The 19,135-nt window shown below is 38.4% G+C and overlaps 1 protein-coding gene across 6 annotated transcripts in view; it reads left to right on the plus strand.

The window, feature by feature from the left end:
• Positions 1–19,135, plus strand: part of ADAMTSL3 (ADAMTS like 3) — a 186,723-nt gene that overhangs the window by 135,798 nt on the left and 31,790 nt on the right. For all 6 annotated transcript variants that reach the window (XM_075764065.1, XM_075764067.1, XM_075764062.1 and 3 more), the window contains 6 exons: positions 96–180; positions 6,967–7,253; positions 14,341–14,470; positions 15,503–15,695; positions 16,372–16,551; positions 17,336–17,489. In XM_075764065.1, coding sequence (XP_075620180.1) covers positions 96–180; positions 6,967–7,253; positions 14,341–14,470; positions 15,503–15,695; positions 16,372–16,551; positions 17,336–17,489 — 1,029 coding nt within the window. The remainder of the gene's footprint in view (positions 1–95; positions 181–6,966; positions 7,254–14,340; positions 14,471–15,502; positions 15,696–16,371; positions 16,552–17,335; positions 17,490–19,135) is intronic.

The following is a 19,135-nucleotide window of genomic DNA, read 5'->3' on the forward strand; positions in this document are numbered from 1 at the left end:
ACGTAAAGTGTGAAGTGCTAAGGTGAATAATGCTAACATCTACATATTGCTTTGATTTTAAGGAATTATTGAATGCTTTTTCTTTCCTCTACCAGAAAAAAATCCTGTGGAAGCAAAATTGCCATGGTTTAAACAGGCGCATGAAATGGAAGAGACAAGAACAGTCTCAGAAGAGCCAATGTAAGTACATTGTCTTTTACAGTGAAGAAACATTTCCAGCACGTTTCGCAGATCATCTGGAATGACTGTTGCTGTGCAGTTTGCTTTGACAGTTGGCCCTCCTTGGGAGATGAGTTGTGTTGTGAGCTGTTCCTAATTTTACATCTCAATAGCTTTGCTTCTGGAGCTCCTGTTCTGGATGACACAGAGCTGCTCTATTATAGTGTCCCTATATTGTTCAAGCAAGGCAAAGGGATCTTAATTTAGCCTAATTAAGCCCTAATTAATGCTGGGTAGCATTTCAGCAGATGTAAATTAAATAAATTCAGTTTTATCCCACTCATTGCTGTTACCTCAAGAATATAGTAGTTGTATTAAAAATTAAGAGGTACTTTGTAGCATTGCCAGGATTTCCTTGGGGGGTGAGACCAATGCATAAAGAAAGTGAGAAAAACCTGCTGATCTCTGAGCTTAGTTAAATCTATGGGGATAAGTTGTGATATTTTACACACGTGCGTGTGTGAACTAACATCTGGATTTTGTGAGCCCCCCTACAAGCTGATGGGGGTAAGCCTTGCAACATTTAAGTCCTGGGGATGAAAGCATAACTTAAATCTAGCTACACTTGTTCCTGTTCCTTGTAGGTTAGGGCATCCACACAATTGCTTACATCCCCTGTGTACATTTCATACATATATGTATCTAATATATTAAATATATAGTATATAACTTTCTAGAAAGTAGTAACTTTCTATAAGGATTTAACAAGAGATTTTGAACAGTATTTTGTTGTGCTTTGCCAAATTCTGCACTCATTTGTAGTAATGTTAGTTTAAAATCATTTAGATGAGCTTACTGAAGTTACTTTGGATTTATATTGCTCTGAGAGTGGAGTGTGCCCTATAACTTATTATTTTTTTCTTCTCCATGTAGCTATTTCTGCTTTTTGGCACACAAACACCAACAGGTGTGATCATGAGTAATAAAATCTTTACACCTGCACTGACTCACAGAAGAAACCTCTTGCCAAACAGGTTTTTGCATAGTTATGGTGACTGGACTTTAAACTTTTCACTGCTCTAGCCTCTTGAGTCAAGTGTCAACCTACTGTGAGTGGTTATTTCACTCTCCAAATTGGTGGCCCTGAATTCAGGCAGGGTAGTAGCAAAGATATAAACATAAAGTGTGGTTGTCGAAGGGGGTGATGCAATCAAGTGTGCCTGTTGAATGTCAGCATATCAGAAAGAAGGTATATGAGGCCACCTCTAAATAGGATTCAGTATGAAGCTATAAAGAAAATGATCTCTGGCATTACAAAATCATGCTGTGGTAACTGTGAGCTAATGTAGTCTCTAGGTTTTTAGGATCCTTCAGCAGCAGTCTGACAGAACAAGCAGGAAGGACTGGCAGGGACACAGCATGTCAGTTCAGAGTATATTTAGAATATAATAGAGCTGAGCCGGAAACTTTGTAATGGGTTCCCTTCTACCTTGTTGTTACAAAGAAAGCAGTTATTCATGCCTTCCTAGACATTAGCAATGTATTCCGCCGCAGCCTCACAGTGTGAATGCAGCCATGTGTTTGAGTTCTCAGTGCAGGTCCTGTCACAGCTGTGCAGTTTTGCAGTTTCCTGGATTATTTTTCTTCTTCACTTACTCTGGAAGCATCTTCACCTATGTCTAAAAAGTTTCTCCAGCCACTTCTTTCTGATGACTGACTCTGCCATCCTTCTCTTGACGGAAGTGTTGCTGAGGTGCTGTCCTTTCCTAGTCTGGGTTCTCCTGGGACCCAGCTGTAATCCTGCAGCCAGATTTCCCTTTAGTTTCTTTTGGCCTGTCTTCTGCTGTCACCTGCTCTTACTTTATTCTTCTAAGGAAGCTGGCAGGTAAGGAGCAATGAGAAATAACTGATCCTTGACTTCATTCTTTTTTGGACATTGCCTGTTGGTCATGTAGTCAGAGCAATTCTTACAAGAAGTTTAAATCTCATGCCCTAACTGCTCCTGTCTTTTAGCTGGAGTGAGATTTTTGGGTCAGGGTTTAGGATTTAAAAAGAAACTGTAACAATAGGTTGTTACTTCTCCTAGAGTAAATTATAACAAGATTTCCCTCTGTTTTGGATCTGTTTAACTTTGTTTTCTGTTACACATGGTGCAGTGATAACTCACAGCCCACCTCTGCCTAGCAGGAGGCTTATGATTTCCTTGGTAAAATGCCATCACTTTTAATTATAGTTATTCTCTTGCCATCCAAACTTAAACCACAATATGAAGTCTCAACTTCTAGTCCATCCTTTTATTACAACTGTCTTTCTGTGCTTTCGTGTGATATTTTAGTTGATAATGAATAAGAGAATAAATGCTGCTGTGTTTCAGAACCCACAAATGGCGGATATGCCAAAAGTAGCTTGTGGAAGATAAATACTTCTGTCGCTGTGGTCTACCACGGCTGGTGTCCTGAATTTACATAGAGGGGGAATGTTCAAAAGCTGGGTTTTTTTTTTTTTTTTTTTATTTTTTTTTATTATTATTAGCAAAATAAAAAATGACTGCCCTTAAAGTGAGGCCAAGAAAAATGTAGGTCTGACCTTCTTAGTTTTTAGTTGTGGAATGTGATGACAGTTGATACCAATCATTATTTTAAATGTTCTTCCCTTGAGCCTTCTTAGTTACAGTGGGATTCGCGGAGAAGCTCCAGCAAGGTTTTTGCATCCTTTTTGTTACTCATAAGTTAAAGAAATAGACACCTCAACTGCCTTTCCCTGTCATGGCTTAGGACAAAACTAAAATGCTTTCCAAAGCTGATATATTTTTTCAGCAACCTGAGCTAAAAAGTAATCACTAGGTTTGTGTGTGGAGTTGCAGTCACTGAATGTGCAATATGTGTCCCATAAAGATTGCTGCTCATTGTGTTTGAGTCATTTTCACAGAAATGTTGCCATCGTGCCTTTGGTGATAGAGAATTACACATTTTTCACAGCTGCTTCTCTGAAAATGGACTGGTGATTTTGTCCAAGGCTTTACACTCGAGATTGATAAAAGCTGGCAGTGAACTCTGCTCAAAGCAGGCAGGGGTGGTGCTTTGTGGGGCTAGGGTGCCAGCATCATGAAAATTCTGCCACAGTAACCAGCCAACATTTTAGATGCTTCTGCAAACTTCTATCCAGGCCCCTTGGCGCAGTAGGGTTGGACTGGAAATATCGCAAGAGCAGCCTTTTTTCAGGATTTAGGCATTTCCTGTCTTAACTGAAAGCAAGAACTGCAGGCATGAGGAAAAAAAAAAAATTGAGATGCCATTTTTCCCCAAGTCTTTAGAAAGCTGTAGAAGGCTGCACTAAGTTACGTTTTCAGTTCAGGGTTGATTTGGTTTGGTTGGGCTGTTCTGTCCCAGTTTTAGCATCAGCAGTTTAGGTCACTGCTTCATTTGCCAGGTCATCCTACACTGGCTTTTTCAGAGTGTGCCAGGTGAATGCACATTTCCATTAGTGTTAGACCGGCAACACTGCAGCATGGACATACTCCACTGCATCTGTAGTGTGTACATCATTTATATCTGTGCAGATTATAGGAGCATTTGATTTCTACATTGTGCTGGGAAGAATGACAGTACAAAAAGGCTGATTGTGAAAAGTTCTGCCTGCTTGGATTTGCATTTTTCCATTCTTTCCTTTTTTTTTTTTAATCAGAAGAGGAGTCTCAGCTACAAACTTAGAGATTTCAGAAAATTTTCAGTTACCACTGTCCTATCCATTCCATTATAAATTTCTGATGATCTGCAAGGCATCATAATACAAATGCTTTGATGCTGCTTAATCCTGACCTGAGATCACTTTGAGCGTATGCCCATCAAAGGCAGAGTGAATTTGCTTTGGGGGAAGTATTGTGTCCAAAGCATTGCCACGTGTGTGCTGTGAATGCCACTGAGCAAAAAAATATATTACTTCTGAGGCTGATGGCATTTGCTTTAATGATCTGTCACAGGCTTTGGTTGTGCTTATGATAAATAAAATATAAAAATAAAGCAATCATCTGCCTGAACTCAAAATTCAGATACAATGCCAACCTCTGGAGCTCTCTCACTGTCCAGTCAGTTCCTTGCTCTAATTTTGTATTAGCAGTCACCATTGGCTTCTGTTGAAGTTACTCAAAGCATGACTTTTACATGGTCATCCTTTGAAAAGTTCTATAATTTAGGATTTTAATAGCTAAATAGCCATGTGACTAGTTTAGCAAATGCCAAGGTCGAATAAAAGGTATTTTGGGAGGGTTTTTTTATCTTGCACTTCACTGGAAAATACCAGACACTAATATTCAACAGGAAAACCTCAATTATATTATAGGCTTGCTATAAGTCAAAGAAAAAATGCTTAGAATTTTCTGAGTTTCTTTATAAATCAATTGGTTACTGAATGAAAGGATTGCTGTGGTTCAAAATTTCCTTTCATTTATACAGGATTTCAGAAGAATGCATCATACATAATTTTTGGAATGTTTTAATGCATTCAACTAACAGTATACAAAACTAACACTAATTCTGGTATGCTGCTGTCATACTTTTACCAAAAAAGTTATTTGCTTTCAGGCTTTCGGACTGTAAGCTGTTAGGTGTGGTCAGAACACCAACCGACTCTTTTAAACTATAAATGTCCATCAATTTTATTTTTTAAATTAGGTACATAACTACAAATGGACTTATATGGTTTTTTACACAGAAAGGAGAGGAAAGTCATCATTTTGTTAAGCCTATGCACAGTGGCCTTGATCCAATAAAGCACTTAAGCACAAGTTTAACTCTGAACATGTTATAGTCCCGTTGACTTCAAAGGACTGCTAATGCGCTTAAAGTTAGGCTTGTGCTTCAGCGTTTTGTTGGAAGAGGGTGATTTTGCCATGGCCAGCCTGGGTAGTTTGCATGGCTGTCTTTGAAAAGGCTGTAAGATCTGATGTTTTGGGGTTAAGCTGATTTTTATCTGCTGGGGTAAGAGAAAGCCTTCCTTTGCAGCTTTTCCCACAGATGTTCAGTCAGAATTTGTTATGAAAAACATCTGGACATTGACCCTACCAGCTGCGCCATTGGACTTGATGGGCTGTTAAGTGGCACCAGTATGGCATTTACTCAGATTTTATCACTGTAGGACACAACCATCCACCATTTTGGTAATACTCTTCCAATAAAAATCAATCTGGTCATCTACTTTAAAGGTAGTCAGGCATGGGCAGTGATGAGCACTTGCAGTTTTCCTTGGTTTCAAGAGGAGCTGGGAATACTATGCCCTTTACTGAAGTCTGTCAGGGACGACTGAGCTCTAACTAAAATTTTGAGGCTCTGTTCAAGAAAACTTTGAAGTGATGGGCTTTGACATCTTTATTTATCTTCATAGCAGAGTTGTAAAGGTATTTCATCAGCAGCATCTTAAAGAATAACCAGTTACCTTGTAATCTTTATTGGAAATGGGAATATTTTCCACAGGAGACAGTCTGTCTTGGGATCTATTCCAAGCACAGCTTGGGTGACTACCCCAAGGACTGAGATAGAGTATCCTTCCAGGTTACCCACTCATCTGTTCTTTTTTTTCTATTTGATTCTTCCTCTGTATATACTGGCAAGAAGTTATTGGCTCAAGATGATAAACTGTCCACAGAATCAACAAGACTGTGTTGACATTTTTCTATGCTTACTGTGTATGCACAGCATAAATACCGATTTTTGTCTTACACAACTGTTCTTGTATTTGTAAGGACAGCTTTTCTGCAGTAAAGAGATAATTATTAATCAAAGATAAGGAGAAGATCTTTGAATACTAATTTAGATTATTTTTTTCCAAATACATTTTTAACATTGGTCAAATATATCCTCCTATGTCTCCCATTTATGTTTTGATCATCAGCTGCATTTGGCCATACAATAAAGAGCAACTGCAACCTTTTGAAAAAATGTCATATGAAACTCTATATTGGACTTCTTATAAATTGTACCCTAGAGCCACTCAGGATGACTTTATTAATGAAATTCAGCCCCTTGGCTCTAGTGCTGTTTTGAAAATTATTGTCAGATATTAATGTGACCCTCGAAGTCAGAGAACATTATAGACTAAAACCTCCTTTTATTCAGTAAAATCATGATGTGTAAAATAAGATTTTACTATAGTTCATCAGGAGCATAAATGCTTTCTAATAAAAATGATGGATTATAGACTGAGACGGTTAGACCTCTTTATTGAAGATGAGAGCCTTCTTACAAGATTAAATCTGAACAGCAGCCTGCGGTGGTGTGCGTTGGAGATAGCTAGATATGAGAAGTGCTTTTCTTCTGCGTGGTCGCTGATAATTAGTATGACATAAGGTGATGGCCTTTCTCAGATTAAAACAGACAAAATATACTTTTGGCATATGCCTAAGTTTGTGTGCCTGGGGAGCTATTTTATACTTTATAGGTATGTCTTCATGGAATTTCTCCTTTTTGCTGCGGAAGAGGTTTAAGAAAAGATTTAGGTGATGTTCTTTTTTCTTGCCAAAAAGATACAACTTTCCCTACTCTTCATGATTCTTTCTCCTCTTTTCCTACATTTCTTTTTTTTTTTTTTTTGTGTGTGTGTGAATGTTGAGAAATGATCTGGGGTGGGGGACAAGTGAAAGACTTGAGACACTTGATTATGCATTATCTTTAAGCATCAGATAGTATTACGTATTGTCTACTTTGTGTATAGACATACATTTATGTGTTTTAGGTATGTTTTAACTGTGCGTACACAGGCACAATTATATGGAATAAAATGAAAGTGTTTCTACTGTGCTTTGATTGTTTGCAGGTTTATTCCTGAGCCCTGGTCTCCATGCAGTGCCACGTGTGGCAATGGCATACAGGTGCGAGATGTGAAGTGCCAAATTCTTCTTGCGTTTACTCAGACTGAGGTTGAACTGCCTGAGGAGGAATGTGAAGATGTGAAGCCACCAACAGAACGAGTCTGTCACCAGGCATCCTGTGACACTGATCTTGTCCCCTACGCACCAGAATTTTCACATGCTGAAGGTGGCAGTGTGATTTACGACTGGGAATACATTGGATTTACTCCTTGTTCAGCCACATGTCTTGGAGGTACCTTTATTTATTCATTTATTTATCCTGAGTTTTAAGAATTTGGCATTGTAGTTCTAAGAATTTGGCATTGTTTGACATTGCTGGGTCATCTGTTAGTGTTACGCTAAATTAGCTACGTTGATCTGTAGGAAAACACGCAGCTTCAAGTTTTAACTTATTTCTAGGTTATCCATAGGGAATTTCAAACTACTTTTGTTTCCTTTATATCCTATGTTCAAGCACCAACTTTATTTGGTCAAGTGCAAGAAGTTGTTGATACAGCAACTTGCTTTAGTCTTGTTGCTGCAGGACTCTCAGCTGCCAGGCAGTTGGTGGTACCAGTATGTTTAATGCATCAGTGATGGGCATGTTTAGATGAGCTTTCTTTTCCTAGGAGCTGAAAGCATATAGTTTTCAGAGTTAAAATTCCCATGTTAATTCTTCCTTATTTTCCAAAATGCTGCCATTTTCTGCAGTACAGTAGGGATACAAAGTTGTTATTAGGGAGATTTGTTTTCAGTCTGACCGACATGAAGATCAAATGGGAATTTTTTTAGGTCTTGGTACAGTATATCACTCTATAGGAACTCTGTGCCATACATCTGTCTGCAAGTAGTTAGGCACATTCCTTTTTGGATGTAATCGAATCTCCCTGTCATCCTAAGTACATGTTACTAGACAAGGTTGCTAGTGTTGCTACTACATACTGTACTTTGGGACTGAACACAAGTGAGTTATGAAGTGTTAAGTGGAGGCGGTGGAATTGTGAACACACCTATATATGACAGGACTGATGACATCAGTGGGAAGTGAAGACAGTTGTACCCATAGAAGAAATAAAAAAAATGTAGAAAAAGGGAGAGCAGAAACAATTGGAAGCAGAGAGCCAGTCTAGAGCTTACAGAAAGCAGCCTCCTTTCTACTATTGACCAGTTCAAACCCTGAAGACAGAATTTGGGAGGGATGCCCTTAGAAAGCTATCAGCAGGACGGTAAGTGACTAAGTGTGTCCTTTATCATTTACTACTGTTGTTTACTGACGGGGTTGATCCATAGGAATAGCAGCGCATGTGATCACTAAAGCTGATGCATCCATTCCCTTCACTACCTTCAGTGGGCATTATGACTGGCAAGGTAGAAGAGGCTATAGTCCAAGTACATTCATATAAAAGTGACACAGCAGTGACAGCTATTATACTAAGTGTCTCTATACATTTTAATGAGGGAATTGCTTTTAGAAAGAAGGGAATTGTACTCTAAAGCAGAAACAAGACTTTCATTACTAATAGATTTTTGTTCTTTTTCATATCTTGACTGATTTTTGTAATGTACAATCATTCCATTGCCATCTTAAATCCACTTTAATACAGCTTTTTAGCCAATATCTTTGTCAGAGGTGTTCTAAAACTCCAAAGTTCTTGCATTGTGAGGACATCAGCAGACATCCAGGCTGAAACAATCTCTAGGCTTTGCCTGCTATTGCACATGTGCATGTTTGCATTGCATGTGTCTTCACATGTGAGTTTGTCCATGCAAAAATGTTCACATAAAAACTTGTGCTTGGAGTGCAAGCTGATGGTAATTTAGGGAGCCTGTACTGAAGACAGTAGTTTCATTTGCTGGCACAAAGGAACTTCAAAATGACTGATGAGCAGAATCCCATGTTCAGCTTAATTTTGTTCCTGAGGGAGCTGAGCGTGAATTCTGTTGTCTTCTGGCCCTTTCATGAATTTGTGAGGTTGCCTGACCCAGAATTGTGCTATAGGTGTTCATGGTAATCTAACCATTTGTTTGATACGAAATAGAAACAATTCATTCAAAGAAGTTTGAGAGAAAATATCTGGTTGTGTTCTTGAGACTTCTGTGGTATCACTGGTACTATGTCTAGACGTTTTTCTTATGTGATGCTCCTGGGAAATGTGGGAAGCTGTCAGGATATTTTATCAATTAACAGCTTCAGATGTCCCTGTACTGTTATGCTAGTTAGGTAGCAGTGATTTTTTTCCTTCTATCAGTTCTGGTCGTCTTCTTGCTGCCTTGGCAAAGGCTTTCAAACAGACCAAAAATTACCTGCTGATAAATAGTTTTAAGGGAGCCAGACATCTCTTCTGTTTCCAACTTATTGCAACGTACTAACTAATGATCTCACTGTCTACTATTTTTCCATTGTGTAGTTCAAAGGAGCTGATCCATTTCTGCTAAGTTTTATGTTCAAATCTCATTTCAATTAGATGAACTCTTTCGTTACAAGAAATAAATGTTGTCTGAGTTTGGAATATCCCAGTGTAATGTAAATTATATTAGGTACTTTTTCTCTAGTATGTATGTATCTAGCAGTGGCTATTAAAATAAACTCCTGTGGATTTCTGTATCCTCAGAACTCCCTACCCCCATTTCTTCATGCTTGACTCTGAATGAGGGAAAAGTCTGCAGGGTCTAAGCAAGGCTGGAAGCTTTACAGCCACTGTTTGAGCAAGGACCGAATCTCTGTTTCACCGCTTGTCACTTGCACTTTTTTAAAAATCCTCATACAGACTAGACTTTTAATTCAAACTCTCTTCTGGTCCCTCTCTGAAGCAGACATAAAAATGCAGATGGAAACATTGTTTTTGAGGTATTAGAATTACAGAGATAGTGATCTGCAAGGTGTTATCAAACATCATCTTTACTTACCAGTTCATCATATTCAGCAAGTTCCAGAGCATTACTAACGCTAGGCTTTGGTCACTTTGTGTGCTTTCCACACCAACTCTGTGTGACTTGTCATGCAGCATATTGGGTGCCATGACTGCTACGTTCTGTTATGCCTGTTAGCATAATTAATGCTGCTTTCATCAATCTTTCTATGAATGCAAATAAAAGTTGTCCAGGCTAATTAAGGCAGACGTAACCTTTAACATCCATAGGAAAATCTGTAACCATCCTGAAAGGTGAAGACTTATTTTGTCTTTAGTGACTGATGAAATCCCAAACTGAAAACAAGCTACCTGTGTGCTCAGGGATCTCAGGATTTGCCCTCATTTTCCCAGAATTTTTTTGGTGTGTATGTGTTTTGGGTTTGGTTTTTTTTTTAAATCTGAAGAACTTTGGCCCTAATGCAAGAACCCCCAATATAAGTATAACTTTAATTTTCATTGTATTGTCAGTGAGAAGTAACAGTTGTTATGAGAATAAAGAGTACACCTGAGGAGAAGAAATTGTTTTCTTGTAATCTGTAGTATTTCTTTAGTGCTGTCAATCATTTAACTACTCTACAATATTTTAAAGGGATTTTTCCATTTAAAAAAAGAACTTAACATTTTCTGGGTCCCTGTTTAAAAATACCTGTAATTTCAAGAGGCAGATTTTGGTATTTCAGTGTAATTATTATTCTTTATATTTCATAGGCTTCAAAAATTATGATTCAGGTCCCACAAAGTCATTACATTGGCTTAAAAATAATGAGATTAAACCATAAATACATATGCACTTCCTGTTGCTTCTCTATAGTCTGTGGCTTTGGAAGCTTTAGGGTACAGTCTAGTTGTGTTTTCAGGCTTTTGTCTGGACCGTAATGGCTAAAAGTTTACTATTTTATTTACAAGAAACCTGAGATTCTTAGAAAACCAGTGGATTCTAGCCAAATTTAAGGGCTCTTAAGAAAAACAGTGACTGTTCTGAGACTCACAAATAAAGCTGAGAGCATTTGCAAGAGTGTTGTAGGGAATTCAATAACTGGTGACTCCTATGACTAGTTTCATGAACTGCAGTCACTAACTCTTTACTCTTTTACAGAAAGAGTATAAATAACATTGCTGGTTTCAATAGATTTACAGAGAGGCTCAAGCGTATGTCGGACTTGGCATTTCTTCTGAGTTATTTTCAGCTGATAGTACATATTTTTAAGCAGTCACCAAACGGAGACTATCTGATAGAAATAAATGACTGTCCTTCCTCTTCCAGGTATAGAGGCTGGATCCACCCTCTTACCATTTGCACAGCAACTTTCCACCCTCATTTTCTTTGTGTTCTTAAAAAGGGCAGAAACAAAAAGTCTGGGCTTTTTTCAAGCATTCTGATCTTTTAACGCAGCTTTTTGCACTGTGTATTTCACTGCACAGAAAAGCTTGTAAAAGAATGTAAATGTATGTGGTTTGAATGCTGGGTTAAAATAGAAAATATTCTGTTTCACTGAATAGTAGGATAATTACTACAATAGTGCATCAGATTACTGTAAAAATACTTAATGCTCCCTGCTGCATACATAATGTTTTAGTTAAATTATCTACTATGTTTATATTATAAGCGAAGAAAGTCATACATATAAAACTTTGCTTGTTGGAATAATAGATTTTTTTCCCTTTTCCAGTTGACATTGAATAAGAAATTTATCAGTGACTGAAGTTTCCAACTAATGGAAAATTATAGTTTGGGGTGAGAAATCTGATTGTCAAGACATTTTGACAGTTACGTTCAAGCAAATGCTGTGTCAATTAAGTGTAGTTATTTATTGAATAGAGTCCTTGAACTGAGAACCAAGAAGCAGGAAGGGAGCGCGTGGTATGTTTTAACAACTCTTTAATACCTGTTTTGTACTGAAAACAGGGTGCCGTTTTTCTTTCAATACAGCCTCTGTGGGGAGGAATCACAACTGCGGTTTGTGCCCTGTAGTTAAGTCAAATGAAAGATACACTGCATATCGATGTTTTCTTCTGGTAACACGATTAAAGCTAGGTAGGTCATGCTGCAAGGCAGAAGTGGTTTAATGAACTCCAGGTGGCAAGTTGCAGTCAGAAAACCATCACCTGGTATGACATGCCTTTTGTTCATTTGGCCGGCCAATTTAGTTTTTATAACACTGAGATAAAAAGTTCCCATGGGATTATTGCCGACTTAGATGGTCTGAAAGGAATCTCATTTCATTCCCCTGCTTTGTGTGAGATATTAAGAAGATATTACTTATCACAACCTGTTCCGTAGCAGCATCACCTCCGAGTGTCGTTTTCCCACAGGAACGCAGTGAGGTCAGTGAAACTAAAGGTTGGTAGCATAGCGTAGATTTTGACCTAAAATAGAGATTATATGGATGTTTGTTATGTGCTTGATTGCTTGTCTGTTAATGTCATTCTGTTTCTGCCAGAACACAGTTTCTAAATCTTTATTTCTCTCCTGTAGATAGCCCAGATGTGCATTTCCTATGTAAAGGGGACAGGGAAGCTGCTCCTGTTAAACACATGGGGACCAATTGGGCAGAATATGTTTGATTCCCTGGGTTGTCAGTCTGCAATAAAATAATAGAGTTCTAGAAAAAATGTGTATTGGTTTGTCATCTTTGGGCATTTTCATGTCAGCATTATAGTCACGGGAGTTGTTGTTAGTGGTTTATTCTCAGCATTGCTAGTAATATACTTTTTACTTAATGCATGTGTTCCAAGGTAATTATCAATACGTTGATATAAGAGAACTGAATAGGTTGTCAATCATATTTAAGGTTAGGTCTTCTGTTCTATAAAATTTCTTCGCTTTGTAGATGTAGTCAAAACATTTCTATAACAAGGTCTTTCTGAACTGAAAACAAGTCCCAGAGGGGATCTAGACGTGTACCAGAGAGCCTGAAAGAAATTGGAATCTACGTTATTGCAAAATTCACTGCTGGTCTACTCCTGCTGAAGGGTCTGAAGTAGTTGAACTGGTTCAAGTGTTGCAAAGAGGGGTTGTGGCCTGGGCTGGCCGATACGCTGGACTACATCAGAATTGTTTGTAGATGGAAGGAACAGCTCTGGTTTATGAAAAGAATGGCAGTGGCATGAATGTGTTGCAAAGGAGAGAAATATGGACCATTGGCATGGAAACAAAACTTTCAGTGCAGGACATTTCCTCAAGCCCACTGAGATCAGAATGGCTAATGATCAACAGTGCCAAGAAGCCAGTTGACACAGAAGCAGGAATAGTTGTAGTAGCCTTTGTGTAATAATAGTTGTGATGTTTTGAGGTGATGTCATAGGTGATACCATGAAGTGGTTAGTGAAAGTTTCTAGTTAAAAATGCAACTCCCTTAGAAATTGGTTGTAAGAAAAGAAATATAACCTGCTGCTGAAAGCAAGTTCATATCCTTACAAAATCACTGGAGAGAAGTGAGTCAGGAAGGAAATAGATTTAAATTCTTTAAACTGTGACTCTTCAAAAGCCATTTTTACCTGAAAGCAAAAAACCAGGTATTTTATTATTTCAGTGGTTTTTTTTCCCACAGGATGATCGTTACCGTTGCTTACATAGAATATCCGAGATATACAGGATCCCCCAAGTACATCACAAGCCATCTTGTCTTTCATGTGCATGCAAGTGAGCTTTGAAATTGAGCAAGTCTTTCACACTAAAAAATATGATATATAAAATTGGATAACTACGTAGGTTTAAAATAAAAGTAGTTCACAAGATGTGTATTTGCTAAGCTGACTTGTTCTAAAGCAAACTTATATAACGTTTCATTTTGACTCATAGAAATTTGTGTATTAGTAATCTTTCATGCTTCAGTAATAAGATCCAGGTAGCAAGAGCTGCAGATCAGAAGGTGCCAAGAATGGTCACGAGTGAGGAAAGCTCTAGGCTGGGTCAGATTTGCTGCCTTCAGCAAAACTCTTGCACCTCTTAGCCCTTATGAGAAAGGTTCTATGTTTAGTCAGACATCCTATAGTTTTGCAAGTTTTCCTGCATTTTTTAATTATATTTTTTGCAGCTTTTTAGCTCCTTAAAGTCAAGGTAAGTGAGAAGGAATCACGTTTACCCTGATTTTCACAATGAAACTAGTAGTTGACTTCACATCATTACAGTACCAGGCAGATGTAGTGTCTGATGGCGGGCAGAGAGAGAAGCTTCTTTTCTGTTGGTTTTCAGAGAGGTAGAATGTCAAATTGAGCCTTTTAAATATCACAGAAGTACTAGATATAAATCACAAATATCTTTTGAGTATTAAATATAGAAACTATCTCAGTGTTCTTTGTGACTTGAAAGGCTAGCTTTAAGCCTGCCATCTAATTCAGAGTTTGGAGCTTTTTTACTGAGAAGTAGGTTTTACAGAAATCTTTTCCATGTTCAGTGTTTCATGCGTGTTTTCCTTTTTAATGCAGGAATACAAGAAGCCATTGCAATGTGTCTGCATGTAGAGACAAAACAAGCTGTCAATGAAACCCTGTGTGACAATTCCAAGAGACCACCACCAATGACTCGTACTTGCAATACAAAGCTTTGCCCTCCGAGGTAAACTGTAGTAATGAAATCATATTGTGGCAAAGAAATGGTTAATATGACTTAAATAAACATTGGCTTTCTCAGAAAGGGTTCAGATTGCAGGACTGTGGTCTTGCTTTGGGATGAATTTTCACTACTTCTGTCTTTAACAAGGTTTTGGGGTTGGGATTTTTTTTTGGTCTTGTTCACTCCTTTTCCACTCTTCACATCTCACTAATAAAATAGGGAACTTTTTCTGAAATAAATGTCTTCTGTGTAGAAGTTTGCCAGAGCTGGAAAAACAGCCTTAACTCTTCTAGTGGTACAAGGAAAATTTTAGGGCAATCTCACAAAAAAGCCCAGAGAATATTGACTTTCTATCCTTACTTGAATGAAAAAAATGAAATTATGATTTAAAGTTATTTTAATTTCATGCTTCTTTAGTAGCCCCACATAGTTCTTATGGTTTCTTATGTTTGTTTGGAGAGCCTGAGAAAAGAGCAAACCCAGTCCAACTCCAAGAAAACCAGGCTGATTTGGTCACTTAAAAGGGCCATATGTGAAATTTTGACATGCGTTGCCTTATTTACCCACTTTTGATCTCTGACTTCCCTGATCCTTTGCATATTGTTTCTACGTGTTTACAGAAACCTCCTCTTGCAAAATGTAGGGAAAAAGTTAACAGGAACAGGATGTTTTACAGAAAACATATACACATTTAAAGGAAGTTTTGTAAATGTAAGAAAGGTCTATTTACATATTTACATTTATAAATGTAAACAACAGCAGGCTGTTTTTTTGAGGAGCATTCTGAAAGTAAATGCTGGAAATGACTCTTTATTGCTTTATTGTTAATAATTTCTGCATTTCCTTGTTACCTGCAAGTTTATAAATCTAGTTTATAATTTTGCATTACAGCCAAACCAAAGGGATGTTTTAGCCATCTATCAATAACTAGCCCTTCAGTTACTGTTTACTAGGATCTCTTTGGGTAGGATTGCTCCTTCCCCAGTCTGAAGTGAGTTGCTGAAATGTGGGCTTTGGGCTATGTTGCTGGAACAGGTGGCAAAGCGGCCCCTGGAGACGCTGCTCGGCTACGTGTGGGGTTGGGATACAGACGAGAGACGTGTACTGCCGGCAGCCGGGAGGATCTGCTGTTGCTGCCGAAGACTGCAAAGACAAAAAGCCTCATTCATTACAAGCTTGTAACCAGATTGATTGTCCCCCTGTTTGGCATGTTGAGGAATGGCAGCAGGTATGACTGGGTTACAGAAATAGTTTAAATGTGTTCCTCTGGCTAGGTACTTGAAATTCTCTAGCTGGAATAACATGGATGGTAGCTCCTAAACTTCGGTATGTGTTTCAACTGATTTCATAAGAACAAACTCATCCAGAGTCAAAAATACTACTTTTGACTACTATGCCAGTGGTCACAGGATGAGGTGGAAAGTCCTTTTTAAGATTTCAGAAGGCTGGATACCAGTTACTCCAGACATCGCCCCTCTTTCTATGATCTGCAAATGCAGTAACCTGTTTTTGGATTCATTGCTTCAGTTTTGGGGTTTTTTTTGCCTCAAGGACAAAGTTTCCTAAACTTCCACCAGATATATCTAACTGATGTGAGATATAGGCAGATCTGCATGTAAGATGCATGTTTTTCTTTAAGTTTTCTACTACTTAATTGCATTAAGGTGATGTGGCTTTTTAACTTAGTAATTAGATTCTCATCATCTCTAATATATTAGCTGAATATTTTAACAGAAGAATTTTCTACATGCTGCTTGCTTTTTAATTAAAAGTAGATGTCATTTTTCAAGAAAGCATAATTGGGGGAGGGAGGGGGGACCTTAGAGTGTTTGTGTAAAAGAAGGTGACGGGTGAGCACAGATGTCCATGCAGGTGTACATGCTATGTTCTCTTCTTCTCCTTAGTGTTCACGTACTTGTGGAGGAGGGATTCAGACCCGCAAAGTGTACTGTAAGCAGCTGTTGACAGATGGAAGTTTCCTGAAACACTCTGATGACAACTGCCAGGAACCTAAATTGCCAACTAGTAAACCCTGTGCAAAAGTTGATTGTCCTCCTCAGCTTGTTGTAGGGGAATGGTCTAAGGTGAGCAGCCCCCCAACAAGAGTGAACCAAAACCTTCAGTTGCAGCATGAGCTCTAAAGATTTCTGCTTGGGTGAATAAGATGTTGGGAGCAATAAATTCATAGGTAGCTGAAAGTTTTGTAAGGCATGTACCTGGACTTCACTGTGCATACAGCTGCTGTGCATCCCTGCCTACAATCAGACTGATCACATCCCCCTTCCTGAGCTGTGCCTGAATTGCTGGAGGACAGCCTGTAACGCATTGCGTGCATTCTACCAGACACGTTTAGCTATGGATTATTTCATAGTATGGCATCCAAAAAGCTAATCTTTGCATTATTTTGGAATATGTCCTCCTCCTTTCCCATTTAATGCAAGCTTGCTACCACTACTTGTTCCAAAAAAGATTTATAAAACTGAATGTAGAAGCTGCAATTAAAGGTTCATGCGATGCAAACTAGGAGAGAGGGTTGAGAGACTTGACAGAGATTGTTTAGATCATGCTGAATTGTTTCTCTTAGACTAGATCTCATTGCTCTGTTCTGCCCATGGTTGGACATAAAGAAATACTGTCATGTTATTTTAATTGCTCCTGAGTTGCTTGGTGGAACAAATTATCTATTTTATATTCTTATTGCCTGGAAAAGTGGACACAGTTTCATGTCTGTATAACACAAAGATTCATATGAACTAGAGTGTATGCACTGTCTCTCAGAAGAAAAAAAAAAAAACACAACCTAGTTTAAAATTAGCATGTGTGGTGTGGGACACCAAGTTTAGTTTGACTGCATCCTTCCTTTCACAGTGCTCAGTAAGCTGCGGTGTTGGAATCCAGAGAAGGAAACTGGCCTGCCAAAACCTCACAGCAAAGGGCCAATATGTCACATTAAATGGATCAATGTGTAGTGGTCTGTCTCCTTCACTGCTTGTAAGGTCTTGTCAGATGAATGCCTGCAACAGTAAGTATGTTACTTTGTGTAGTTTCTTGCTGATTTCTAATGATCTGTTTATAAAGAAAAATCTGTATACAGGTTAATTCACTCATCTGCCTATACTTCCACAACATTACTAATTTGGGATAAACTGAATGTCATAATTACTAGACCAGTAATAACAGAATTGTTTTTAATTTTTTTCTGCCAGTCAGAAATAAAGGTTATGATCTAACGAAGCAGTTTTTGAATACACTTTAATGGAACATACCTCTCACCCTCATACTTACCTACATTTGATCTGTTTTTTCCTTTATCCTTTACACTATCCCAACTGCAAAAAAAAAAAAAAAAAAAAAAGAAAAAAGAAAAAAAATCCATAAATTGAGTATAAATTACAAAGGACATTAGAAAAGATAAGAATCCAGTTCTGGCTTGTCTTTTCACTGTACATTTGTATTACACTGGACATTTCGCTTAGCATGGTGGAATTCAAAACCTGAAACTCTGTGCCAGTGATAACTTTAGGTTTAATTTCTATCTTTCCTTGTAGAAATGAGAATCCCAGTCTCATGAGCTTTGCAGAAAGTGATGACAGGACAGACACTCTTCAAAAAATCCAGTATTTTATTACTGTCTACATAAAAATCTTTTCAGAAAAAGCTGTCTATAGGAATTGCACAATTTTGGGCATAATTGGGTTATGGTACTGATGGTAGTTGCACTAACTGCGTATGTATAACACCGATGGAAATACCTTACTGTTATAGAGTATGGTCAGTTACATACAATAATTTAGAACAGGCAGTTCTAAATGCAGGTTCCTTAAGTCTGTGCTCTCCTTCCTTTATAAAGGAGAGCATTAGTTTGTAGGTTTGGGGAGCAGGACACTGAAAAGAAAGGAAAAAAGGAGTTCTTAGTTTTGGGGTGGGGGAAAACCCAAAAGCCTTCATGAACGGCCTGGTTTTGATCACAGATCATAGAGATAGACATGTTTTGACCCAATTCATAGTGCTGTCAAGAAATAGCTACTTCATACATTTTGAAGCTTTGGTTTAAAAATTATTCACAAAACAAAATAAGAAATAGAATAATTACTGATTCATACATAATATGAAACTTCTTTTCCTGGCCTGTGTTTCAGATTAACATGCCAAAATCCTGAGGTTCAAAACTCCACTTAAATAAAGCCCTGTGGACTTTCAGGAATGTCCTTGGCATAAGGTTTAATAAAATATTTTGAGCTGCATATCTATCTGAATTTAATTAATTGTGGATAGTTGAATGGCAGTGTAGCTGGTTTGCAAATTGCTTAGCACAGACTGATATTAAAGTTACATTGTCAGCTTCCACCACAGTGCCAAGAAAGCAGGACAGTGGGCTGCGGGGGGAATGTGGTTGTACTGAATGGGTGCAGATCAAAGCCGTACAGGAGAATCACTCCCTTCAGCTCCACAGCCGTTTGGATCAATGCTGCCCTTGCAGCTCGGGTCTGCCTGGCAATTCCCGGGCTGGGCAACAGGAGGGCAGGGGGAGGTGTGAGACGTGTCCGTACCCATAGTTCCAGTGTGGGTTTTGCAGAGGGAGCCAGGGGAGCAGCAGGCTTTGGATTCATGAGAACACACAGGAGGCATCTCCTCCTCCTCCTGCGGCGATGGGTTCAGGCTGCCTTG

Source organism: Balearica regulorum, chromosome 12, assembly GCF_011004875.1.
Source record: "Balearica regulorum gibbericeps isolate bBalReg1 chromosome 12, bBalReg1.pri, whole genome shotgun sequence".
In the NCBI taxonomy this organism is placed as follows: Eukaryota; Metazoa; Chordata; class Aves; order Gruiformes; family Gruidae; genus Balearica; species Balearica regulorum.